General features: G+C 46.0%; 1 protein-coding gene across 10 annotated transcripts in view; it reads left to right on the top strand.

The window, feature by feature from the left end:
- The first annotated feature begins 8,204 nt into the window (after positions 1-8,204).
- DCAF6 (DDB1 and CUL4 associated factor 6) overlaps positions 8,205-22,100 on the top strand; it is a 397,587-nt gene continuing 383,691 nt past the window's right edge. For 6 of the 10 annotated variants that reach the window (XM_075589477.1, XM_075589480.1, XM_075589471.1 and 3 more), the window contains exons 1-2: positions 8,206-8,377; positions 9,911-10,047. In XM_075589477.1, the coding sequence (XP_075445592.1) occupies positions 9,930-10,047 (118 nt within the window). In that variant the 5' untranslated portion in view covers positions 8,206-8,377; positions 9,911-9,929. Of the gene's footprint in view, positions 8,378-9,910; positions 10,048-22,100 lie in introns of all 10 variants that reach the window. The other 4 variants (XM_075589478.1, XM_075589475.1, XM_075589473.1 and 1 more) reach the window with 2 other exon arrangements.

The following is a 22,100-nucleotide window of genomic DNA, read 5'->3' as shown; positions in this document are numbered from 1 at the left end:
CCCGGAGAATTTATAAACAGTTGACAACTGTTCGAAACGATTTAAGGATCATCCAATTAGAAGATGTAGAAAAAGCTCTTAGATGGACGGGTCAAAGGTATTATGATAAAGGGAACAAGGCCGATAGACTTCTTGCCAGCAAGTTACGAGGCATACAGAAAAGATCGCAAATCACGGCGATCAGGAATAACTCTGGTGAACTCCAATATAACGAGAAAAAAAATAGCAGAGGAATTCACCAAATTCTACACTAAATTGTATAACCTAAGAACCCACTCTGCTAACTCTAAAGAGATGGACACGGCTTTAGCAGCCGGTTACCTATCCGAGTGCGACCTCCCTTCATTAACGGAAGAGGAGAAAACTTACCTAAACGCGAAAATAACGCTAGACAAATTGGAAATGGCCGTGAGAGCCTCAAAAAATTCCAAGGCGCCGGGCCCTGATTGCTTCACAAAAAATTCTTCCCCATTCTATCCAAACATCTATTAAGTTTGTTCAACTCATTCCTTGAAGGGAGTCCTATCCCGTCTACAATGTCGTCCGCAAATTTGGCAATAATACTTAAAGACGGGAAGGACCCCACCCAATGCGGAAGTTATAGACCAATTTCATTGTTGAACAACGACCTTAAACTATATAGTAAAATTTTGGCGAACAGACTTAATCCCATCCTCCCGAGATTAATACACAAGGACCAGGTCGGAATTGTCCTGGGCCGTCAGGCCTCAGACAATACACGTAAAATAATTAACTTAGTAGATCATGCCCACCTTTCAGGCTCAAAGGCAATGTTACTAAGCCTTGACGCAGAGAAGGCATTCGACAGGATTGATTGGCTATTCCTAAACCAAACATTGATTAAATTCGGCTTCAGAGACTCGTTCTTAAAGGGCGTTCAAGCACTTTACCAGAACCCCTCAGCCTCGGTACGCCTCTCGGGCGGAGGATCTGAACGATTCCTAATCCAGAACGGTACCCGGCAGGGATGCCCCCTCTCTCCCCTTCTCTTCGCCCTTACGATTGAACCACTGGCGTCTAAAATAAGACAGAACCCGAATATCCAGGGAATCCCGATTGATAAAACACAATACAAAATTTCCCTATTCGCTGATGACATCATCCTTACTCTGACTAAACCTCAAACTTCCCTCCCCAACCTCCAGAAGGAACTGGCGGAGTTTGGCAGAGTATCAGGATATAAGATAAACAGCGACAAATCAGAGGCCCTAAATCTTAGTCTCCCTGATCCCGAAGTCAATCTCCTCAAAACCAATTTTAACTACAGATGGTGCCCTTCACACATTAAATATCTGGGAGTTAATGTGTCAAGGCACTACCGGGATTTATACCGGGATAACTACCCGCGTTTATGGGACAAGATCAAAAAGGATCTAGATCAGTGGGAAGGTTACCAGATATCGTGGATCGGTCGAATGATTTCCATTAAGATGAATACACTCCCAAGAATGTTATATCTCTTTCAAACACTCCCGACCCACGTCCCAGGCGCTGATCTCAAAAACATGCAAAACAGAATATTTAACTTTATTTGGCAGGGCAAAAGACCCCGAGTCGCCAGATCGGTCCTGATTTCAGCAAGATCTAGAGGAGGTCTGGGGGTACCGGACTTACACAGATATTACCTAGCTGCACAGCTCAAGCAGGTGGTAATGTGGAATGCCGACCCGACCCGTTGTAGTTGGGTGGAGATAGAGACTCAATGTGCCAAAATGCCTTCTCTGCAAGCCTGCCTCTGGAGCCTGGACAGAGGGGAGAGACATACACACAACCTGAAACTTCAGGCCTCCCGGTTCACATGGGATGTGTGGTTACGTTGTAAATACAAATATGGCCTTACTACTAAAAGTTCCCAATTGACCCCTATTTTTAACAATCCAAAGTTCCCCCCGGGATGTGGATCTAAACTGTTCGAACAATACAGCACAAGGGGTATAGAGGCGATTGCGGATTTTCTGAGCCTGGGGAGGCTTCTGAGTTTCCAAGAATTAAAGACCAAATATCAAATCAGACAATTGGACACATTCAAATATCTTCAAATTAGAAACTTTATTAGAACAACTTGCCCTCTCCCAGAATACCCCACTCTCACATCGTTCGAACTTCTCTGCGAGACAAAGACCCATCAGAAAGGTCTAATCTCAGACATATACGGGGCACTAGAACGCTCCTCGACCCCAAAAGAGCACGATTATATGCTCAAATGGGCAGCTGACCTGAACATACATATAGACAGAGAGACTTGGGAAGAAATCTGGGAGACAGCCTCGGAGACCTCCCTATGTACTACAATAAAGGAAAACATTTATAAAATTATGTTCGGCTGGTATCTTACCCCAGCCCGATTAAACCAAATCTACCCTCTGGCTTCAGATCTTTGTTGGAGAGGCTGTGGTCATAGAGGGGACATGGTCCACATCTGGTGGTCCTGTCCAGAAATTGTAAAGTACTGGGCCAAGGTCCAAATTTTAATAAAAGAGGTCACCGACCTGGAAGTGCCTATTGAACCACTGACCTACCTGCTGGCGGCACCATTGAAAGACATTGTCCGACCAGTCAGGAAATTGATATCCTTCATTTTTACTGCGGCTCGTTGCTGTATTGCGGCCTCCTGGAGGAAAACAACTACGCCGGCACTGGGAACGATCAGAAAAAGAGTCGACGATGTGATGATCATTGAACGGCTCACCGCCATCGTTCGACAAAAACTGCCGGCTTACGAGGAAATCTGGGACCCATGGTCCTCCAACAATAGGGCCAGACAGCCAATCCCAGCGCCCCAAAGTCCGGACACCCCACCATAGGCGATCGACTAATGCTCTATAGCTCATACCCCCAGACAGTCAGATGGGCCCCCCCCCATCCCCCCCTCCCCTCTCCCCACCCCCTCCCCCTCCACCCTCACAGTTCCCCTCCCCTCTGCCTTCCCTCTCTGAAGGCTTCCCCCCCCTTTTCTACAGACAACGGCGGTTGTCTTTCTGCTCCCCCCCCCAAAAAACTGTGGTTTGGAAAATGTTAGGCGTTTTTGCACAATACCACTGTATGTTTATCTAAATGCCTAATAAAATTGTTTGAAAAAAAAACAAAAAAAAAACTCTGTGATACCCATGCTCCACTACGCAGAATAAGGGTACGGGATGCCCACCTTCCATGGGTTACACCTGACCTTATAGCACTCTACCAGTTCAGGGATGCCTTGTGGAAAAGCCACAAAGTAACTGGCACTACCAAGGATCTCAATCACTACAGATGCCTGCGGAACATTTGCACAAGGCAAACAAGGCATGCAAAAGCACAATATTACTCTGACAATCTCCTCCAGAATACATCAAACCCAGCTAACTTCTGGAAGGTGTATCAACAACATATTCCAGCCTTCTAACCATCAATAGCCAAGTAATATCACTAAGGGGGATATTACTCTGACAAACCCCACCGACATTGCAAATGCATTCAATGATTACTTTGTGGGGTGTGCTACTAACTTATTAGTGAAACACAACCCAAACCACAAACCTGAATCTCATCCTGGGAGTACCCATATAGCCCCACTCCCTCCCAACACTTCAATTTGGCCCAGTATCCAAAGAGGAGATTACACAAGCGCTCCTCAAATTAAAACTAAGCAGCCAATGTGGACCTGACTTACTACAATCTAGGTTCCTAAGACTTGGTGCCCCAGCAATTGCCAAACCAATTGCTTCCATAGTCAACTCTATCCTGTCTGCAGGACATATCCCTAAGACCTGGAAAACTGCTAGAGTTGTCCCAATCTTCAAAAGTGGGGACAAAAACAGTCTCAAACTACAGGCCATTCTCTCTTCTTCCAATCCTATCCATAGTCATGGAAAAATGTGTCCACTCCCAACTTAGCGATTACTATACCAAGACAAATTTCCCTAGCAAATTCCAATCTGGCTTTCGCCCCAAAAACTCTACCGTAACTACCCTGCTAAAAGTTTGCAATGAAATCCAGTGTGGAATGGAACGTGGTCAACTCACTGGTGCAATATTCCTAGATTTTGCAAAGGCTTTTGATACTGTTGATCATGCTTTCCTGCTTAACAAACTCCAGAGCTCTGGAATAGGGAAGCATGCTTTAAACTGGTTTCAGTCCTACCTATCAGGTAGATCCCAACATGTGTCCATCTCAGGCTCTAACTCCAACCCCCTGGATATCACCTGTGGTGTCCCGCAAGGCTCTGTTCTGGGGCCCCTACTCTTCTCAGTGTTCATCAATGATCTTCCCACAGCTTGTAAGGAAGCTTCAATACACATGTATGCAGATGACACAATCTTATATGCACACAGCCATAGCCTCTCCGACCTTGAACACGTACTTCAGTCTGACTTTTTGTAAGGATCCACGCTGCGGGTATACCCGTGTCCAGCGCATCCTTACCTTTTTCACAGGCCATTCAGGCTCCCCGGCGGCCTTCCCCGCTTCTGGATGCTTTCCCTGCACCTCCTGCTCACGTGCGTCAGCCCTACGGGCGTGCGCGCACCCAAGCTGCCATTGGTTGGTGCCAGGTGCCTGACTCTGCCCCCGCTGGCGTGGCACACGCTCCTTCCGTGTCGCCGCTCAGGTCCCGTCAGCTCCGCCTTCCCGCTTCTCCCTCCTTACCTGACCCTTCCCCTGTCCATCCCTCTGCTCCTCCCCTTCTTCTCTCTGCTCCTGGATCCTTCGGTGCACCTTCTCATGCTCCGCCTCCTCGGACGTCACGCACATGCCCGGCACGCCCCTTCCCCATCTGCCTTGCCTCTCAGGTCCTCCTTCTCTTTCTGTCCCTTCCCTTGTCCGTCCCTCCCCTCACTCCCATTGGTTTCAAACTTCCTCACTCTGCTCTCCTATTAGGTTCCTCTTCAGGCCGCTCCTCTGTCACTCCCCTTTCTCTGATTGGTCCCAGCCCCCTATATAATCCCTCTTCTCCATTTCCTCTTTGCTCTGCATAGCTTCTGTACCTTGGTGCTGTCTGCTGTTGCCTGGCCTCTTGTCTTTTCAGTGCTGCTCCTGTCCCTGGAATCCTTGCTGACCTCCCTGGATTTGACCCTTGCTTTGTACTATACTACGCTGCTCTCTGGAACCCTTTGAACCTTGCTTTGGACTTCTACGCTGCAGACCTCTACAACCCTTGGACACGGCACATGGACAAACTACTACGCTGCTCTCTCCACTCCACGACCCAGACTTACGGACAATCGATTACGCTGCCCTCTCCAATCCATGACCCTTGGCATACGAACTTAACCATTCTACGCCGGAGCTGTCAAGTACGGTATCATTTACATTCTTGTTACCCGGACCACCTACGCTACTACCACACTCCGGCCGTGCCCCCGTTTGCTGCTAGGTGTGTGGTTTTACCCTTTCCACCTCAGTCCCGGGGTCTCGTCTGGCTTGTGGGCAGGCCGAGCGTTACACTTTTTGAGACTCAAAAACTGGATTTCCCAAAACAAACTGTTTTTAAACACTGACAAGACTGTAACAATGGTATTTGGGACCAAGACTAAATTTTTAAAGCTTCCAGTGACTGAGCTCCAGATCAGAACGAACGCTAACACCATCCTAACTCCTGTTACTAGTTTTAAATACCTGGGCATATGGTTTGACTCCCACTTAACATTCGGAATGCACATTGATGCCCTGATATCCAAAACCTATGCCAAACTAGGTGTACTTTACAGGAACAAATCCTCCCTAAGCCTGCTGGTCAGAAAGCGTATTGCACAGCAGATGCTAATGCCAATTATCGACTATGGAGAAATAGTATATGGCACGGCACCCCAAACCCACCTTGGAAAACTTGACACCCTCTACAATTCAATTTGTCGTTTCGTTCTCCAATGCAACTACAACACACATCACTGCGAAATGCTCAAAGAACTAGATTGGTCAACACTCGAGTCTAGGTGCAAAGTTCACCTTTCCTTTCTTGCCTTCAAATACTTTCTGGGCAAGCTACTCACCCCTACCACATGCAGCACTTACTGCTGCGGCCGAGTTTATTCGAGCATTTGCCCGTTCTCGGCCGCAGCAGTAGCCTGGCGCGCGCCGGAGGGTGACGGGCGCGCGCCGAAGCAGCGGAAGAGCGCCCTCCGATCGGGGCGCTCTCCCTCCCGCTGCCGGGTCCGCCGGGTCCCCCGGAACCCCCTGCCGCCGTCCCCCACATCGCGGGACACCAGGGCTCCCTCGGGGAGCCCTGGACGCGCGTGCAGGGGGCGCACGCTCACGATGACGCGTGACCGCGCGTCACGGCGTGCACTAGCAAGCCGGGAAATCTCCCGGCTTGCGGATCTGGCCGCAGTGCAATAAACTGTGTCGCCAGTGTATCATCTGAGATCTGACTCCAAAACACTGTTCATGGTCCCAAGGCTCAACAAAGTATCCGTCCGCTCCTCCTTCTCTTTCCGTGCACCCCAAAACTGGAACAACCTACCGGAGACTCTCACATCCACCACCAGTTTAAGTTCTTTCAAAACGAAGGCTGTCTCACATTTTAATCTGGTCTGTAACTGTTACATAAGCCTATAATATACATCTTCTCTAACTGTGCATGCAATGTATTGTATATAATGTATACCCAGTTCATTTATGTAACTGTATTTGTAACCATGTATTATTTGTCATATTAACTATGTCCAGGACATACTTGAAAACGAGAGGTAACTCTCAATGTATTACTTCCTGGTAAAACATTTTTTATAAATAAATAAATTCTAGATGGGCGTAGCTTCGGCTTTTGCGCAAGCCAAGCACATTTCAGGGCGAACCTAAGCTTCGCGCCAAGCCCTGCACACTTTTGCAAAAGAAGCTTGCAACTCTGCAAAGCTCACCACGCGGTCCTCCCGTTTTTGGCGGTAACCGCTCTTTCACGTGCTGTAGCTCCTTTGGCAGGGAAGGTGGTCCCTTGCTGGGCAAGAGTCCCCTAGGACGCTACAAACGTGGACAGTCCAGATATAGCACACTGCGGCTCCCTGTGCTGGGGACTGCTTTAGTATTTGCTGTAGTTCCTCAAACAGAGGTCCAGGCTGCCTGAGGTCAAGCACCCCTCCTTGGACATATCCGCCATACTGTAAACACCCTCAGTTTGGACCAAGATGCTATAGTTCCCTTACGAAGTTTCTGGGTCCCCAGGATCCCAAAACACCCCTCCAGGCGCCCTACACATCAGTCCTTAGGATGGCACAGGTGCAGGCTGCAGTTCCCTTGGTTGTAGCCCTTGGGACACTACCCTCACACCACTTCTTAGTACTTAATACCGCATGGTAGCCCCTCTGTGGAGAATACCATAGTATAGCTGCAGCTCCTCAAGCAGAGGTCTTGGCCTCCTGACCATCAGGAGCCCCTCCTCGGATGCCTGCCCGCTTACTTAGAGAAGTCCAGGTTGTAGCTCCATCTAGCGGGAAACCCGGTCCTCAAGATCCCTATGGAAACTACACCCATTTGCCCTCTAATTTGCCATAACCGGAGAGTACCTCATTTCTCTTACTGCAAAAGCCTGTCCTGATTATAATCTCAGCAGCGCCTCCAAATGTAACAGATTTCCCCCCACCCGGAGGGAAACTCACTGCTACCCAGTGTTCTTGTGCTGCTCACCTGCTAGGCTTACAGGATACTGCATGTCCGTCTGTGTTAGTTGGGGACGAACAGGACAGGCTTTAGGGATCTTCCCAGCTCTTCACTCGGGGTGTTGCAGCACCTCCATTCCCACAGGACCTTTAGGGATAGGTGCAGACCCCTGTGGGGGGATTTAAAAAAAAAATATATATAAAATATATATAAAATCCTGTTGATATATCTTTATAACATCTCAGTATACAGTATATATCAGGGGTGGGCAACTCCAGTCCTTAAGGGCCACCAACAGGTCAGGTTTTCAGGACCTGTGCTGAAGCAGGGATATCCTGAAAACCTGACCTGTTGGTGGCCCTTGAGGACTGGAGCTGCCCACCCCTGGTATATATCATACTACTATAACTGTATAAATGGTTTTATACAACAGCATGTCTATATACATATATCTATAAAGGAAAATAGAGAATTGCATGCTCCATAGTGTAATCCTATATTAAATTTAACTAATGATATCAATAAAGACACATGATTGTGAAGTCCCATGACTGTGACGAAGTGTAGAGGAAACAGGCACCTGCCGGCCACCCTCCTGAAGGACCCCACAGTGACATCATCCAGCTGCACTGAAGCTTGCTGCCACCAGCTTTGGGAAAGTATTAGGAGAGTGGCAGCTTTCATCTGTAAATAGGAAGACTGTGAAGCAAGCCAGCAAACAGATCAGCTCTCTGTAAAGACACTTGTTTATGCTGACTGATAACCTCTGAGAGGCATTCTTTCAAGGTGATTTTTTAAACATTTGTTTGTGAATGTGTCTATACTTGATTCTGTTGACATTTAAATTAAATACTGTTACACTCTATGGAGCTTTAGCTTTGAGATATATATATAATCAGAATAAATTAGTTCTTCTGTATTAGGTGATACCTATATATAATATTCACCTAAAGAAGCTGCCCATATTTATCCCCACTTGGATTGAATCTACTAGGATAATTGTTACACCGATCTTCATTTATAATATATATTATCTTTAACTGTGCATGCAATGTCTTGTATATAATGTATACCCTGTTCACTTATGTAACTATGTATTTGTAACCATGTATTATTTGTCATCTTAACTCTATACCTAGGACAAACATGAAAACGAGAGTTAACTCTCAATGTATTACTTCCTGGTAAAACATTTTATAAATAAATACATTTGGGACTATTTTCTGGGTAACCTTGAGCTCAATCATTCCTCTTTTAATCTCTGGAGCATTAAAAGGCTTGTTTTTGGTCATCTTTTGTAGAAATTTATATTCATATTTAACCTGGTTATAAAAAAAAAAAATTGTATTTTTTTTTTTGTATAATGGATTAGTAGCTTATCCATCGGTGCGCAAACTGGGGGGCGGTGGCGGTTGCAGAGGCCCCACCGAGGCATTTAAATGCTAGGTAATCGTGCGAGGCCTCTGCAACCTGTACTTACCGGGAATTCAGCTGGCTAATGCTCACGCCGTAATGACAACGTGCATCAAATGATGCTGCGGGGGTCACGTGATGCTTGGTCACTCGGGAGGGGGGGCGAGAGCGCAGGGGCCGAGACACGGGGGGGGGGGGGGGGGGGGGCGCAGCGCAGCCAAAAAACTTTGCTCACCCCTGGCTTATACAATCCTACAGTATTACCATCACATTTTTACATCTTGGAGAGAGCACTAATTTTACTATATACAGTATATACACACTTAAGAGTGTTTTCTTACGTAAACCGAAAACAAGTATTGTTCTATAATTTTTGTACGATATACTACACCGACCACACTTCATCAGGATTGACACCCACATTGGTTTGTGGACTCCATGCAGCACCCCCTCTTCCCAGTGCCCTTAACTTCTCCTATATATGGCAGGTCACAGTGACGTTTGAAGTTTCCACCTCCATCCGAGGCTATTTTTGTCACCTCCCAGCTGCTCCTGCCACTAACCAGTCTGTGCACACAGCTCTCTCCCGGAGCAGCCAGGACCCCTGGTTTGTAGAAGGTCTTTGGCTTCACTCCCTAACCCTGCGGTGAGCGCCTGACACTGTGTATGCAAAAGATATGAGAACTTCAGTTGACATCCAGTAATTACTCAGCAGGTGGAACAAAGTTCTAAGATAGGATTGTACAACATCCATCACCACTAGGATACACTGACAAAACTGTTCCGCAGTGTTTAAAAAAATAAGGAAAGAGGGAAGCAGACAGCTTTGAAGGGCCCTTTACACAAATTTTTTTTATAAAAATAATACTTTTTTTTTTAAAATATATATATTTTTGTTGCCTCCAGTTCGAAGAGTGAGCCGGTGATGCAAGGGGTTGATAGGACTTGGACTATGTCACGGTGTTCTACTAACCTACTGTGGGATGTGAGGAAACGCGCTCTTGGTTTGGATGAACCCGACATGGTCCGTGTCAACTACTTGGGTGAGTGTTGATGTTATGATTAGAGGTAGAACTGTTCTGTTTCATGTGTTGATTACAGATTAGAGGTGGATGTGGCCTTAACACAAGTGGTGGTGCTGTGTCCAACTTCAGACATGTTAAGGAGAAGTGATTGGCCGCATTTTAGAAATATGTATATAATATTTATGCTTGTGAATCAAGAAGGGAGAGCGGGTTCCTAAAATAAATCAAGATTTAAAATAAATAAAAGTAGTTATACTTCTGGATTTCAAATAAAAAGGAAGTGGTACTCCTTGCCCCCCAGTACATTCACACTTTGGGGCACATTCATCAAGCTATGAGTATCACACCCTTTCTGGCATCAACTCCCATACAAATCAATGCCGCAAATGTTGCAATAGCCCGTACTGGCACTAGCTGAATGTGGCCCTAATAAAATTCACGTATACATGTTATCTTGTCCTTGTGGTTTTCAGTACTGTCACGGGAGACCAGCGCTTTTAACACTTTTATACCTTTCTGGGATCATTCACTAGGCAAAACAAGGTAGTGGAATAAAATGTTGTTTATCTGGTAAACCAGCGTACACACAATATACAAAATACAGACTTTCTGGGGTCCAAAACTAGCCTCAAATAGGTGCAGGGCGCCGGTTTTGGAAGTCTTACCCTGACCGGGAAATCCTTCCCGCTTCCTGGTACTCTTTTCGGGTAGAATACACAACTGTGACTAATAATACAAATAAAGGATACAATCCTGGCGCATAAGGTGAGTGAATAAATAATACCAGTGGTAAATAAGTCCTCAAAGGATATAACCAGTGATGAATGAGTCCTAGAAGGTGAAGTGAAGAAAGTCCTCTCCTCCTTAGGATGACAAGGCTGAAAAGAACTTGGTCCCCAATGAAGTGTAAGTTCTTCCTTACTGCAACAGCTGTCCTAATCAATGAGACAAAAAACGGGTACAAAACATTGCGCAGTAACGTACAGCAAAAAATGCCCTCCTATGTTGATGTCCCAAAAAATGCCTACTTACTAGAAATAGGAAGATAACGTGCAGTGGATAGAAACTGTATGATGAGCCCTGTGGACCAACTCTTCTCCAAGGCAGCACGAAAACCCCACGTGGTGTCCCTGGTTCAGGTGGATATCGAAAGGCTCTGTTTCACAGACAGTGTACTTTCAGGATCTGCTCCAATATTACTGTCTCGGGTTCCTATATCTGGATCTCCGTATCATAGGATATAAAAAGAGGAAGAGATTGCGCAATATCGTCTAAACTTTATTGTACACAACCTCTCATTAACAGAAACGTATTCACAATGTTTGTGTGTATATAAAAACAATGAATTGTAGTGCCGCAACAGCTTGAAACCTCCGCATAGTCTCTGACAGTACTTGGTGTACCGTGTGCTCCGCGTGCGTCCCAAAACTGTGACTGCTACGTTCTATTCTGAGAACTTGGACTTCGTGTCTGACTTAGTCTCTGCAGGGCATGCTTTCCTAGCTCCAAAAATGAAGCCGGTTTCTCTGCTATTTGCAAAAGAGCCACTTTGAAAAGCTTACTCGCGCTTCACCGACTCAAGCCACTAGATGGTCTCGTTCTCTGATCGGGCAGTCTCCTTACATAGCTCAGAGGAGGCTATCTCTAGCATGGAGGACAGAGTGGCAACCAATTAGAGGGTGGGAATTACTCCCACCAGCCAATCAGACTGGGGGATCGTCTGGCTGGTGATGTCAGAGGAGGGGGTGTGCCAAGCTGGCTCAAAAGGGCTGGGTGGGCAGGGTGACGGGCATGGGTAACCAGGCTATATAATAAAGGATAAGACCTCTGGTTACCCTTGGGCCCCGTGGGTCACTGGCAGCTACCTAGCACTATAAGCCAGGGGCCCTAGCCCCTGTTAAAGTGACTCCTGCTTTTCCACTTTCCATGTTCCCTTTGCCCCAGACTCATGAAACTTTCTGAGTAAGTTTTAGAGGGGTTATTTGGTTAAGAATGCCATTATTTTATTTGCAGGAGTTCATGGGCTGGAGCTACCGTGGGTCCCTTAATTCTTCCTGGTGAGCAGACATGATTTGCCTGTACGCGGGTTGAATTACACCGGTGCTGCACAGTGTCTCCCAGACTCCTGGTTTTCGAGCCCAGATATTTCAGTCCTATTTCCCTTACAGCCATGAGTCTCACCAAAGTCCCCCATTTATTAAAATTGTTTTTCTGTTTTATACATTATAAGACTCTCTATACAGTCAGCCAGGGCATTTGCTGAAGGTGCCAGCAAGTCTGCATAGAGTTCGTAAGTCAGTGAAGAAGCTTGGTTGTAAGGCGGTGCAGCTGCCGTGGGGAAAAAATATAGAACTGGAATGCCGTCGGGTGAAGTACAAAAAAGTTTTATTGGCACATAAAATACTGCGAGGGGTGAACCTCTTACGTGTTTCACGCAGGTGTCTGTGCTTTATCAAAGAGTAGGGTAGAGTCCGTAGTTCTAAGAGGAGAGGATGTCCAGAGGTGAGAAAAATGTTTCGTTGTGATACCTTTTGAGTCTCCTAGAATTGGCGGAACCTGCCCAGCGCGTGGCAATGAGTTCCCTGGGGGAGATACAGCTCGTAGGCGCTTCTCCCATTGGCTAATTCATATTTCCCGCTCACCCGGCTTATTGAGCTGGCTTGGCACGCCTCCTCCTCTGATGTCAGCCAAGAGACAAGCCCCTGTTTCTATTGGCTTGTGGGATAGGGTTAGCTAGGAAAGTCTGCCTCGCAGACACTATGTCCCGTCTTTTGCGGCCAAGTTCTACAAATCGAATGTAGAGGTCGTGGCTAGGAATTGAAGCCGTAAAGAGTACCAGGAGAACCGGGTGTATATCACGGTCAGGGTAAGCTCATCAAAGAGGGCATCCTGCACCTAGGAAAGCCTTGATTCTTCCCCCAGATCCCCAGCAAGTGTGCTTTTGTCTGTCTATTGTGTAATTCTTCTTGTTGTACGTGGGTTTACCGAAATAAACTACATTTTGTTTCTACTACCTTATTTTGCCTAATATATTGTATTCCGGTCGAAATATAAAAGGTGTAAAAAGTCCAGGTCTCCTGTGACAGACAGGAAATATGAATCGGCCAATGTGAAATGAGCCTACGAGCAGCATCTTCCCCCTGCCAACCCATTGCCACCCGCTGGGCAGGCTCTACCAGGTCTGGCAGTCCAAAAGGTGCCCCAGCTGGGTGCCCTTTGTGCTCCGGACCTGATACTTCCTTCACCCCTTCCCGCTCGCCAAACTATTTTCTCACCTCTGGACATCCTTTCTCCTTTGAACTCCGATGTCTTTGCAGACATCCTGGCACCTATGTAGATACCCGGGCTGACTGTATAAACATCAATACATACACAAATCATGAATACCTGGCACTCCTGTATTGATATAATGACCTGGTGCTTATGTCATAAAAAATAATAAAGCATACATTACCTGCAAAGGTAAGGAGACAACAGCACTCAGAAGGTATAAGCAGCTATAAACTGTATTAAAGAAACTTGCACATATATCCAACATTTCGGTCCGCTGAACGGGACCTTCGGGGGGGTGCAACAAGTAAGTGACATCTGAAAGACTTATACCCACAACCCAAGTGCTGAAAACACATCCACTAATTAAAAAAAGCCAATCCACGCGAAGAAGCAGCTAATTATTATATGCATCACAGATGTGAAACAGACAGAGTAATGCATTGCCATTGGAGTATGTGTGATCAAGCCCAGGAGCAGCATCCATGGTCTCCTTGACTGCAGGAATTCTCCTGCACACTGCACAAAAAAAAAAAACGGCATCATAACAAGTATAAGTGGACAATGCTGACAGCGCGATCACTCCTACACAATATAGCAACTAGGCATCATGGTATAATCACAAAGCTTAACTGCTAGCTCAAATATACCCCCAGGTAGCATTATAATCAGAATAAGTATACCATGATAATACAGCATGAAGACTCCTGCACAACATTGCAACTAGGCATCATGGTAACCATGGGGATATGCGCACGCTTGCGCCCCCTGGCAGCAGCAGACTATAAATGTAATGCAAATATCCCTTGGAGTAGGAGAACAGTGTACACATTGTGATATATAACATATAGCTGGTGTCAACCTGAACTGTACAACATGAGTAACCAAAAAAGGCTGAAATGCAGGCTTAAACTACTCAACAACCAGCACGTGCAACTGTGACATATAAACCATGGTAACCATATAACACTAGTCTCAATAAGAATCTTGAAGAAAAACATACATCAAAGGTAAACAATTGTAACCATAAACATGACATGAGGCAAAGGCATATAAATTGTGGCGACGACATAACCCAAGTGAAGGTAAGTGATGTGAGGCAGGGGAAGGGGGGTAAAACAACGGAAGACACTGAGCAATTGCAAAACATAATCATGAGACAGATATATGTCATAATAGGACAAAATTGATGCCATACTATTGTCCAGTCAGAGATGGAAACAAACATGACAATAGCTGAATTGTGAATGACCAGTTCCCCATGGTAAGATGTATAACTTATTAGTGATAACCTATAGGTAACAACCAAGGTTCATATCTTCATTTAATCCTCTTGGGGATAATGTATCCAATTTATGTGTCCATCTAGCTTCCAACTGCAGTAATAGTTTGTGCCTATTTCCACCACGCGGTTGCACGTGCCATGTTTTTTGTGTCTAAAATCCCTTGCCACTGGTAATAATTTCAATTCATCTACAGTAGCGGAATCAGAGAGGGCTTTTCTTATCGTTGATCGATGCACAGCAATCCTTTCCTTGAGCATCCTTTAGGTCTTTCCAACATAGATCAAGCCGCAAGGACACTTAATATAAACGACAAAACGATATTGGCAATTTAAGTCTAGTATTTTAATTGAGTTGCCATTGTGGGGATGTGAGAAGGTGCTGCCCAATATGAGAAACTGGCAGTTCACGCACCCTTTACATTTATGGACTCCGGGCGCCTTTGTGAGCCAAGTTGGAGCAATGGCATACTTATCCACAGGGTCTGCTTTGATAAGTGCGTCCCCTATGCTACGACCTTTCCTATAACGAAAGAGGGGTGGATATTTAAAACTATTGCCTATCCGCTTATCATTGGTAAGAATGTGCCAGTTCTTCCTCACGCTTTGTTGAATGTGGCCTGAGGCGGTACTATATGTGGATATCACATTAAAGTGATCATCCGGTGTTTTAGTCGATGGCTTCAATAGTTCATCTCGTGTAGTCATTCGGGCCTTCTCTAGTGCCTCTTCGATTTCAGGCTTGGCATAGCCTCTGGCGGAACCGTTCAGCCATCTTCTGGAGTGCAGCTTCCACATCACTCTGGTTGCTAGTGATTTGCCGTACTGCACCGACACACTTTATTCGAGCAAATACCCAGTATGTACCTGTCAGATACCTGGAATGCGCCGCTCCTCACCTCTGACAAGCCCCGTTGCGTTTGCCTTCCCAGCCTGGGTTCATGCCTGGCTGACGGGCGGCTGATCTGTTAAATGATAATGATTAGGATTTAATAGGCTGCAATGCTTCGCGTGTCTACCAGATGGCATAAATTCATGAATTGTAATGCATTATATATATATATACTGTGCAGTTTTGCAGCCAGTGGGAATAAAATGCTTCAATCCCTGCTTGGAAAATACCTCAATGCACTCGGGCAGAAAACAGTCACAAACCTCAATACACCCGGGTATACCCGAATTCGTGGGACTAGCCGAGCTCGAATAAAGTGTGTCGCCAGTGTACGCGTAACATCTGTGAAAATGGAAGTCCTCTTTTTAATGGAGGCGGATGATGACTCGTCATATACAGGAGTGTATTTTTATCAGTATCCTTAGTATGGATCCTGGTACAGAGTGTGTTACCGTTCTTATACACTGTTGTATCCAAAAAACACCAGGTCTGGCAGTCCAAAAGGTGCCCCAGCGGGGTGCCATTTGTGTGGGGACCTGATACTTCACCCCTTCCCGCTCGCCAAACTATTTTCTCACCTCTGGACATCCTTTCTCCTTTGAACTCCGATGTCTTTGCAGACATCCTGGCACCTATGTAGATGCCCGGGCTGACTGTATAAACATCAATACATACAGTATTAAACTGTAAAACACTGTTTTTATAAACTAATTCTTCTTGAGGAACCATATACCTGTGTGGGCAATGGGTCTGGGATACTTGGGCTCGAAAACCAGGATTCTGGGATACACTGTGTAGCCCTGGTGTAATTCACCTCGCGCACCTGCAAATCATGCCTGCACATCGTGGAGAATTACGGGACTACTGGTAACTTTGTCACCCGAACTCCTTCACCAAATCTAAACACATTTTGACCCAAATATCCCACCTAAAACTCCCACTCCCAAAGTCTCATGTTTCTGGGAAAAGGGGAATAGGTAAACCACAAAACAGGTCAGGTTTTCCCTATACTTTACTTTGGACTTCCATAACCCACCACATCTTTATCTACAGACGCGTACCCGCAAATCATACACTATTTGCAGGTAAGATATCAGTATATAGTTACATAGTAACTTACAGAGTACTTCCGGTATCTCCGGTCAGCAACATTCTATACAGATTTTAGTTCTAGTTGCCCCACAATATCTAGCCTTAACTTCCTGCTCCCAAAATCCCAGTCCTGCAGCTATTTCCTATGGGGGACCCTAACCACACATGGCATCCCTAGTTTATAATCCTGCAGGGGACAGTATAATGGGAACAGAGTTACAAGGAAACATAGGGTGCATTGCTAGACCCAAGAGCTGACCCTCAGCTCTTGACACACGGTTTTTAGAGGCAGCCAGCCAGCCGGGGTTCACCTTAATTATGAAGGCCGGCTACCCCCTACCGTCACAAGTACGTTGGGAGGACTATACATCCTTTCAATGTTCGATTTTTGGCGCATTGGAGGAATGTTATCAAGGGCCTCTCCACACATTAGTGTTTCTAAGCATTTCAGTCTTCATCACAATAAAATTGTAGAAGAGATCCGAAGATTCCAGCGGTGCACAGCTCGTAGGAATGGGAGACCAGCAAGGTGTTAATTAAAAATAAATATTTATTGAAAAAACATGGTATGGGGGATACACTCTGACGCGTTTCGGACTGGCGTAGTCCTTAATCATAGAGCTGACTCGCGTCTTCATTTCCCCCTGTCTTATACAGTAAACCCCTCTCCTTGCGTCATCGCGCTATGTGTTTTGTAGAGGAGGGAGGGGTTTACTGTGAAGACGCGAGTCAGCTCTATGATTAAGGACTACGCCAGTCCGAAACGCGTCAGAGTGTATCCCCCATACCATGTTTTTTCAATAAATATTTATTTTTAATTAACACCTTGCTGGTCTCCCATTCCTACGAGCTATGCACCGCTGGAATCTTCGGATCTCTTCTACAATTACATTGCACACTGAGCGTGGATGCACGCACCCAGGGAAGCAGTCCTATGTGAGTATTGCATGTCTCTCTTCATTGAGACTTGATGACCGGCAACAGTGCAGAAAAACAAGGGTCATGTAGGGCGCAATCCTACAAAGTAACGGTATGTTAACCCTTATTCATTTTCACATGTGATGCATTTATTAAGCACTGGGTCCAATACATTGCTGTGCTCATAGGCTGACTCCCCAAGAGTTTAAGGACTTTATCATCTGCTTAAGTTCTGAACTAGATTGAGCACTGTATTTGGGACTTACGCCCCAGAACTACATTCATCACAATAAAGGTAGTAGTGGGCTACAGAGTAATCCCACAAGTCCGGTGCTCTAAAAACTTTGAAGTTGAATTTAAGCTAGACAATGGCTGTACTCTTTACAAATAAACACTTTGTGTCTTTGTCTCCTTGTGTGTATATGTCATGAGAAGCCCCCGATGTACCCGGTAGTAACGGAAAGGGAGTAGGCAAATTGTAGACTTTAAGTTCAGCCAAAGATATAAAATCAATGTATTGCCAAAAAGCAACTGTTTTTGCAAATAAAGCACTTGTGGCTTTTACTCACGGTACATAGAGACAGACTCTGACGGCTTCAGCGTGACATGGTCTCCTGCATAGTAAACCGCTCCACTCGAGAAAACCGGAAGGTAAGTGTCAAATCCTAAGCACTGAAGCATGCAGCAAACCGCAGGTCCAGCACACTGTGCTCGCAGGCAGGCAATGAATAAGGGTAGAATCCAAGAAGAAAACCGGTGCACAGCTGAAGAATGCAACTTGGATGGAAATTACCATGTGAAAAATATTTATTAGTTAAAAAACATACAGGTATAGAGTGTCCTGATAGATCCTCTAACGTGTTTCACGCATGGGGCACTTTGTCAAAGAGTGGACATATTTTTCAAATGGTAATTTCTGTCCAAGTTGCATTCTTCAGCTGTGCACCGGTTTCCTTCTTGGATTCTACCCTTCATCACAAAGACAATCATGGGTCTTGAGCACATTCTACCCCCCCTCCCCATCCTGGGCGGCGATAGGTTCAAGGCCCTTTGTATGAGAGAATCCTTCTGGATTCATACCCTTGGCACTTTCGCTCCTGCTTGCTTCAACGAGTGCATTGACACTACTACATTGGTCTGAGTTGACCTTTCCTTCTGGTTGGCTCTTATTCTGTTCTGGTGCCTGTATTTTTAGAGTGCCCATTATGTGGTCTCTGCTCTCTCACCTTTTTTAGCCATCCATTTTATCCATTTATGGTATAGTATACATGTTTTCATTGTCACGGGAGACCAGGTACTTTTAACACCATTTATATATTACCAGGATCATTTCATTAGCCAAAACAAGGTAGTAAAAACAAATTGCATTTATTTAGGTAAACCACGTACAACATTAAGAAATACACAAGAAAATGATTAAAATACACTTACTGGGGACTTCCGGTGACATCACCAGGCATGGACGCTTGAGGGAATAGCTCCTGAGCCACTCCGCCTGTAAAATGAATAGAACGAGCACAAGCCACCGCGGAAAATCACCAATTTCACAGGACAACACCACTATACATCCAGGATGGCTGGCAAAGCAAAAAGATTGCAAAGTCAAAGCGTTTCGTCGTACTTCACCCCGAACCACCACTCCACGGAGCATAACGCGGACTTGCAAGATGGCGCTGCAGCATGCGCGCCAGGGGATTCCCCCGCAAGTAGCAACTGGAGCAGAGAAAACCCACGAACTCACCAGGGAATATATGGTGGAATATATGATACATCTATTCCATAAAATAAGACAAGGTTTCCAGGAGGATCTGGCCACTGCAATAAATGTTTTAAAGGACGACCTAAACACTCTATCTCAGAGAACAGAAACTCTAGAGAACAAAATGGAGGATATGGGGGTGTCTCAATCTTCTGCCGAAGATGAGTTTAACAGACTGAACCACGAGATTGCTGCTCTGAAGGATTGTCTAGAAGACCATGAAAATCGTGACCGCCGTCAAAATCTGAGGATCAGAAATATTCCTGAAAAGATCTCAGCGGAGGCCTTATCCCCTTATCTCAAAGAGCTATTTATCTCCTTGGTCCCAGAGCTCCGTCCAGAAGACCTGGAAGTGGACCGGGCCCACAGAGCACCAGGCCCCAGATTGGAGGACTCCAGGAGACGCAGGGACGCGATGGTGAGATTTCACTCATGTTCCTCAAAAGACAAAAACCTATCTGCAAGTAGGGAAAAGGGGAACCTAAACTTTCAAAATGAGCCAATCCAGATCTTCAGTGACCATCTACAAAAGGAGAGAAATTAAACCCTTGCCGGAAATTCTCAGTGACCACAAGGTGAAATATCGATGGGGATTCCCCTTTAAACTTGTGGACCAGGTTAATGGAAAATTCTATTCGGTCTCACGCCCTGAAGAAATCCCCTGTTCCTTCGGTCTTTGGGGCTGCCCGCCATGTACAGACAAGCTAGTAGGGATGAGGAACAAAGATCACCAAACAGGTCCAGAGCATCAGAGAGGCTTTCCAGCCAGAGGAATCCCAGATCAGGAGTTTGAAAAGTCTGGGATCTCTCAAGTGAAAGAGGAAGAAAATAAACAGCAAAATAAACCAAAGCTCAGAAATTTATAACCTCTGAGTTCACCCCAGTTTAGTCCCAACGCTCCTGATCAGCAGTTCCCCTCGCGTCAAGGTAAAGGGCCCCCAGTGAAGAAAAAGAGGGAAGAAAGAAAAACCTGTCAGCCTGGCGAAGGGAGATAAAGCAGCACCACCCCAAAGTTCAAGTGGTACAGGAACCCATCCACCTCCCCCTGCGGATTCCCCTCCTCCCCTCTCTGCCCCCTCCCTAACCTAGCCTTTCAAGATTTCTCTCCCTCTTTTCTCATTCCCCCCCTTCCAACTTGCCCACACCCACCTACCCCACTCTACAACCCACTCAACTTACCCCCAGGCCCGAGAGGAAACATCCAGGACCGCACAGGAGGACGAAAGGAGGACCATTGCGTGCCATCGGAACGGAGGAGATTTCTCTTCTGGAAGCAGGTCTCTGTAGTGCTGGATGTATCGCAAGAGGGCGCTGCAGCTGCAGACTTGAAGTCTCTGATAAGCTCTATCGTTTAGTGGATTCCCAAGGGCCCCACAGAGGAAAGGAAAGAAGGGAAGGGTAAAAGGCTTAGAACATAAAGTTTTTATTTTCCCTTATATTCTGCCGGACATCCGTTCTAGCCCCACACCCGCTTAGGTCAGGATATCCATGCTGCACGCTCGTCTTCCAGGGGTCTGTGGCAGGCTTGCCACCCGGAGCTGAAGGGGCCATGGAGAATGGCGAATCTCCCCCAGCACTGGAACATTGAGGTCAGGTTTGGAAAACATCCCAAACGCCTGTTCATGTGTATGCCCCGGGTATAAATGTGGGAATACAGATTTAGGAGTTCCCCCGACCCCCCCCCCCTGCCCCCCCATCTCTGCCTGGTAGCCAATGACTTTAGCTGCTGCGGTTGTCTGATGCAGCCATCTTCCCCTCTGCTTAGACCTCCCCCTCCCACAATACAAGAAAGGTATAGAGTGAAATAGAATTTCAGGTATTGGTCAATATTGAGTATATTTGTGTTTATAGAGAGGGGTCCTCTCCTGACCCCCAACCAGGAATATACAAATTTAAGATACAGAGTGCCCTCTTCCCCCCCCCCCCTCCCCCTCCCTGCACTATACCCCTTTTTTGCCAGCTCCCCCCACATGCCCCCAATATACGATTAAGGCAAACACTTGCACAAGCCCCCCTTCCCTTCCTTCCTTCCCTCCCTTCACCTTAAGAAATATGCCAAAACTATCTTTGAAGGTCTAGGCTTTTCAGTTCCTAATAAATTCAACTGTTCTAAGATGTACGCTACAGATGATAGTTTAAGTATTATTCTTGTCTCAAAGCTCAGCCAAACTATTGAAAAAATGTATTTATTATATGCTGTGAACAAGTGTTTATATCAAAAGATTGAGATGTACTCAACGAGGCGTACGTCTCCTCCCCTCCTCCTCCCTTCCCCCTTTCTCCCCCCAGTTCCCCCCCTCATTCCCTCCCCCCTCCTCCTCCCCTCCTCCCCCCCTCTTCCCATACCATCACCCCCCCCCACTACCACACAAAGAAGTATATTGGTCCTGATTACTTAACTATTTTGAATATTTCAGACTTCAGCCAACATATTGGAAATATATCTTCTGTATCTTGGATAAAGTGTTATTTCCAAACTGCAAACAGTCAATCACCGGAAGATATTACCTACGCTTAAAGATGGTAGATATCAGGAAACAGCTTCCCACTACAGAAAATGATTGAATAATGGCTTTCACCACCTGCTCAGAGAACTGATTGCTCTCTCCCCCCCTCCCCAACCCACCCCTCCCCTGCACTCTTCCCTCCCCCTTGCAAAATTCTCCTTTCCCAGAGCCAATGGTAGACTAAGTTCCACAGGCCAGAGGACACCCACAGTAAATATGTTTATATAGATGGCTGAAATGTTTCCAAAACAGGACAATGTTGTTTATACTGCTAGTTTCATTATGTTGATCCAAATAACGGAAAACTGGCCAAAGTTGATTAAACCCTGGTCCGCTCCGGACTGTGTGTCT

Source organism: Ascaphus truei, chromosome 3 (assembly GCF_040206685.1).
Source record: "Ascaphus truei isolate aAscTru1 chromosome 3, aAscTru1.hap1, whole genome shotgun sequence".
Taxonomy (NCBI): Eukaryota; Metazoa; Chordata; class Amphibia; order Anura; family Ascaphidae; genus Ascaphus; species Ascaphus truei.
The sequence above is the reverse complement of the archived record's forward strand: the minus strand, read 5'-3'. Positions and strand labels throughout refer to the sequence as shown.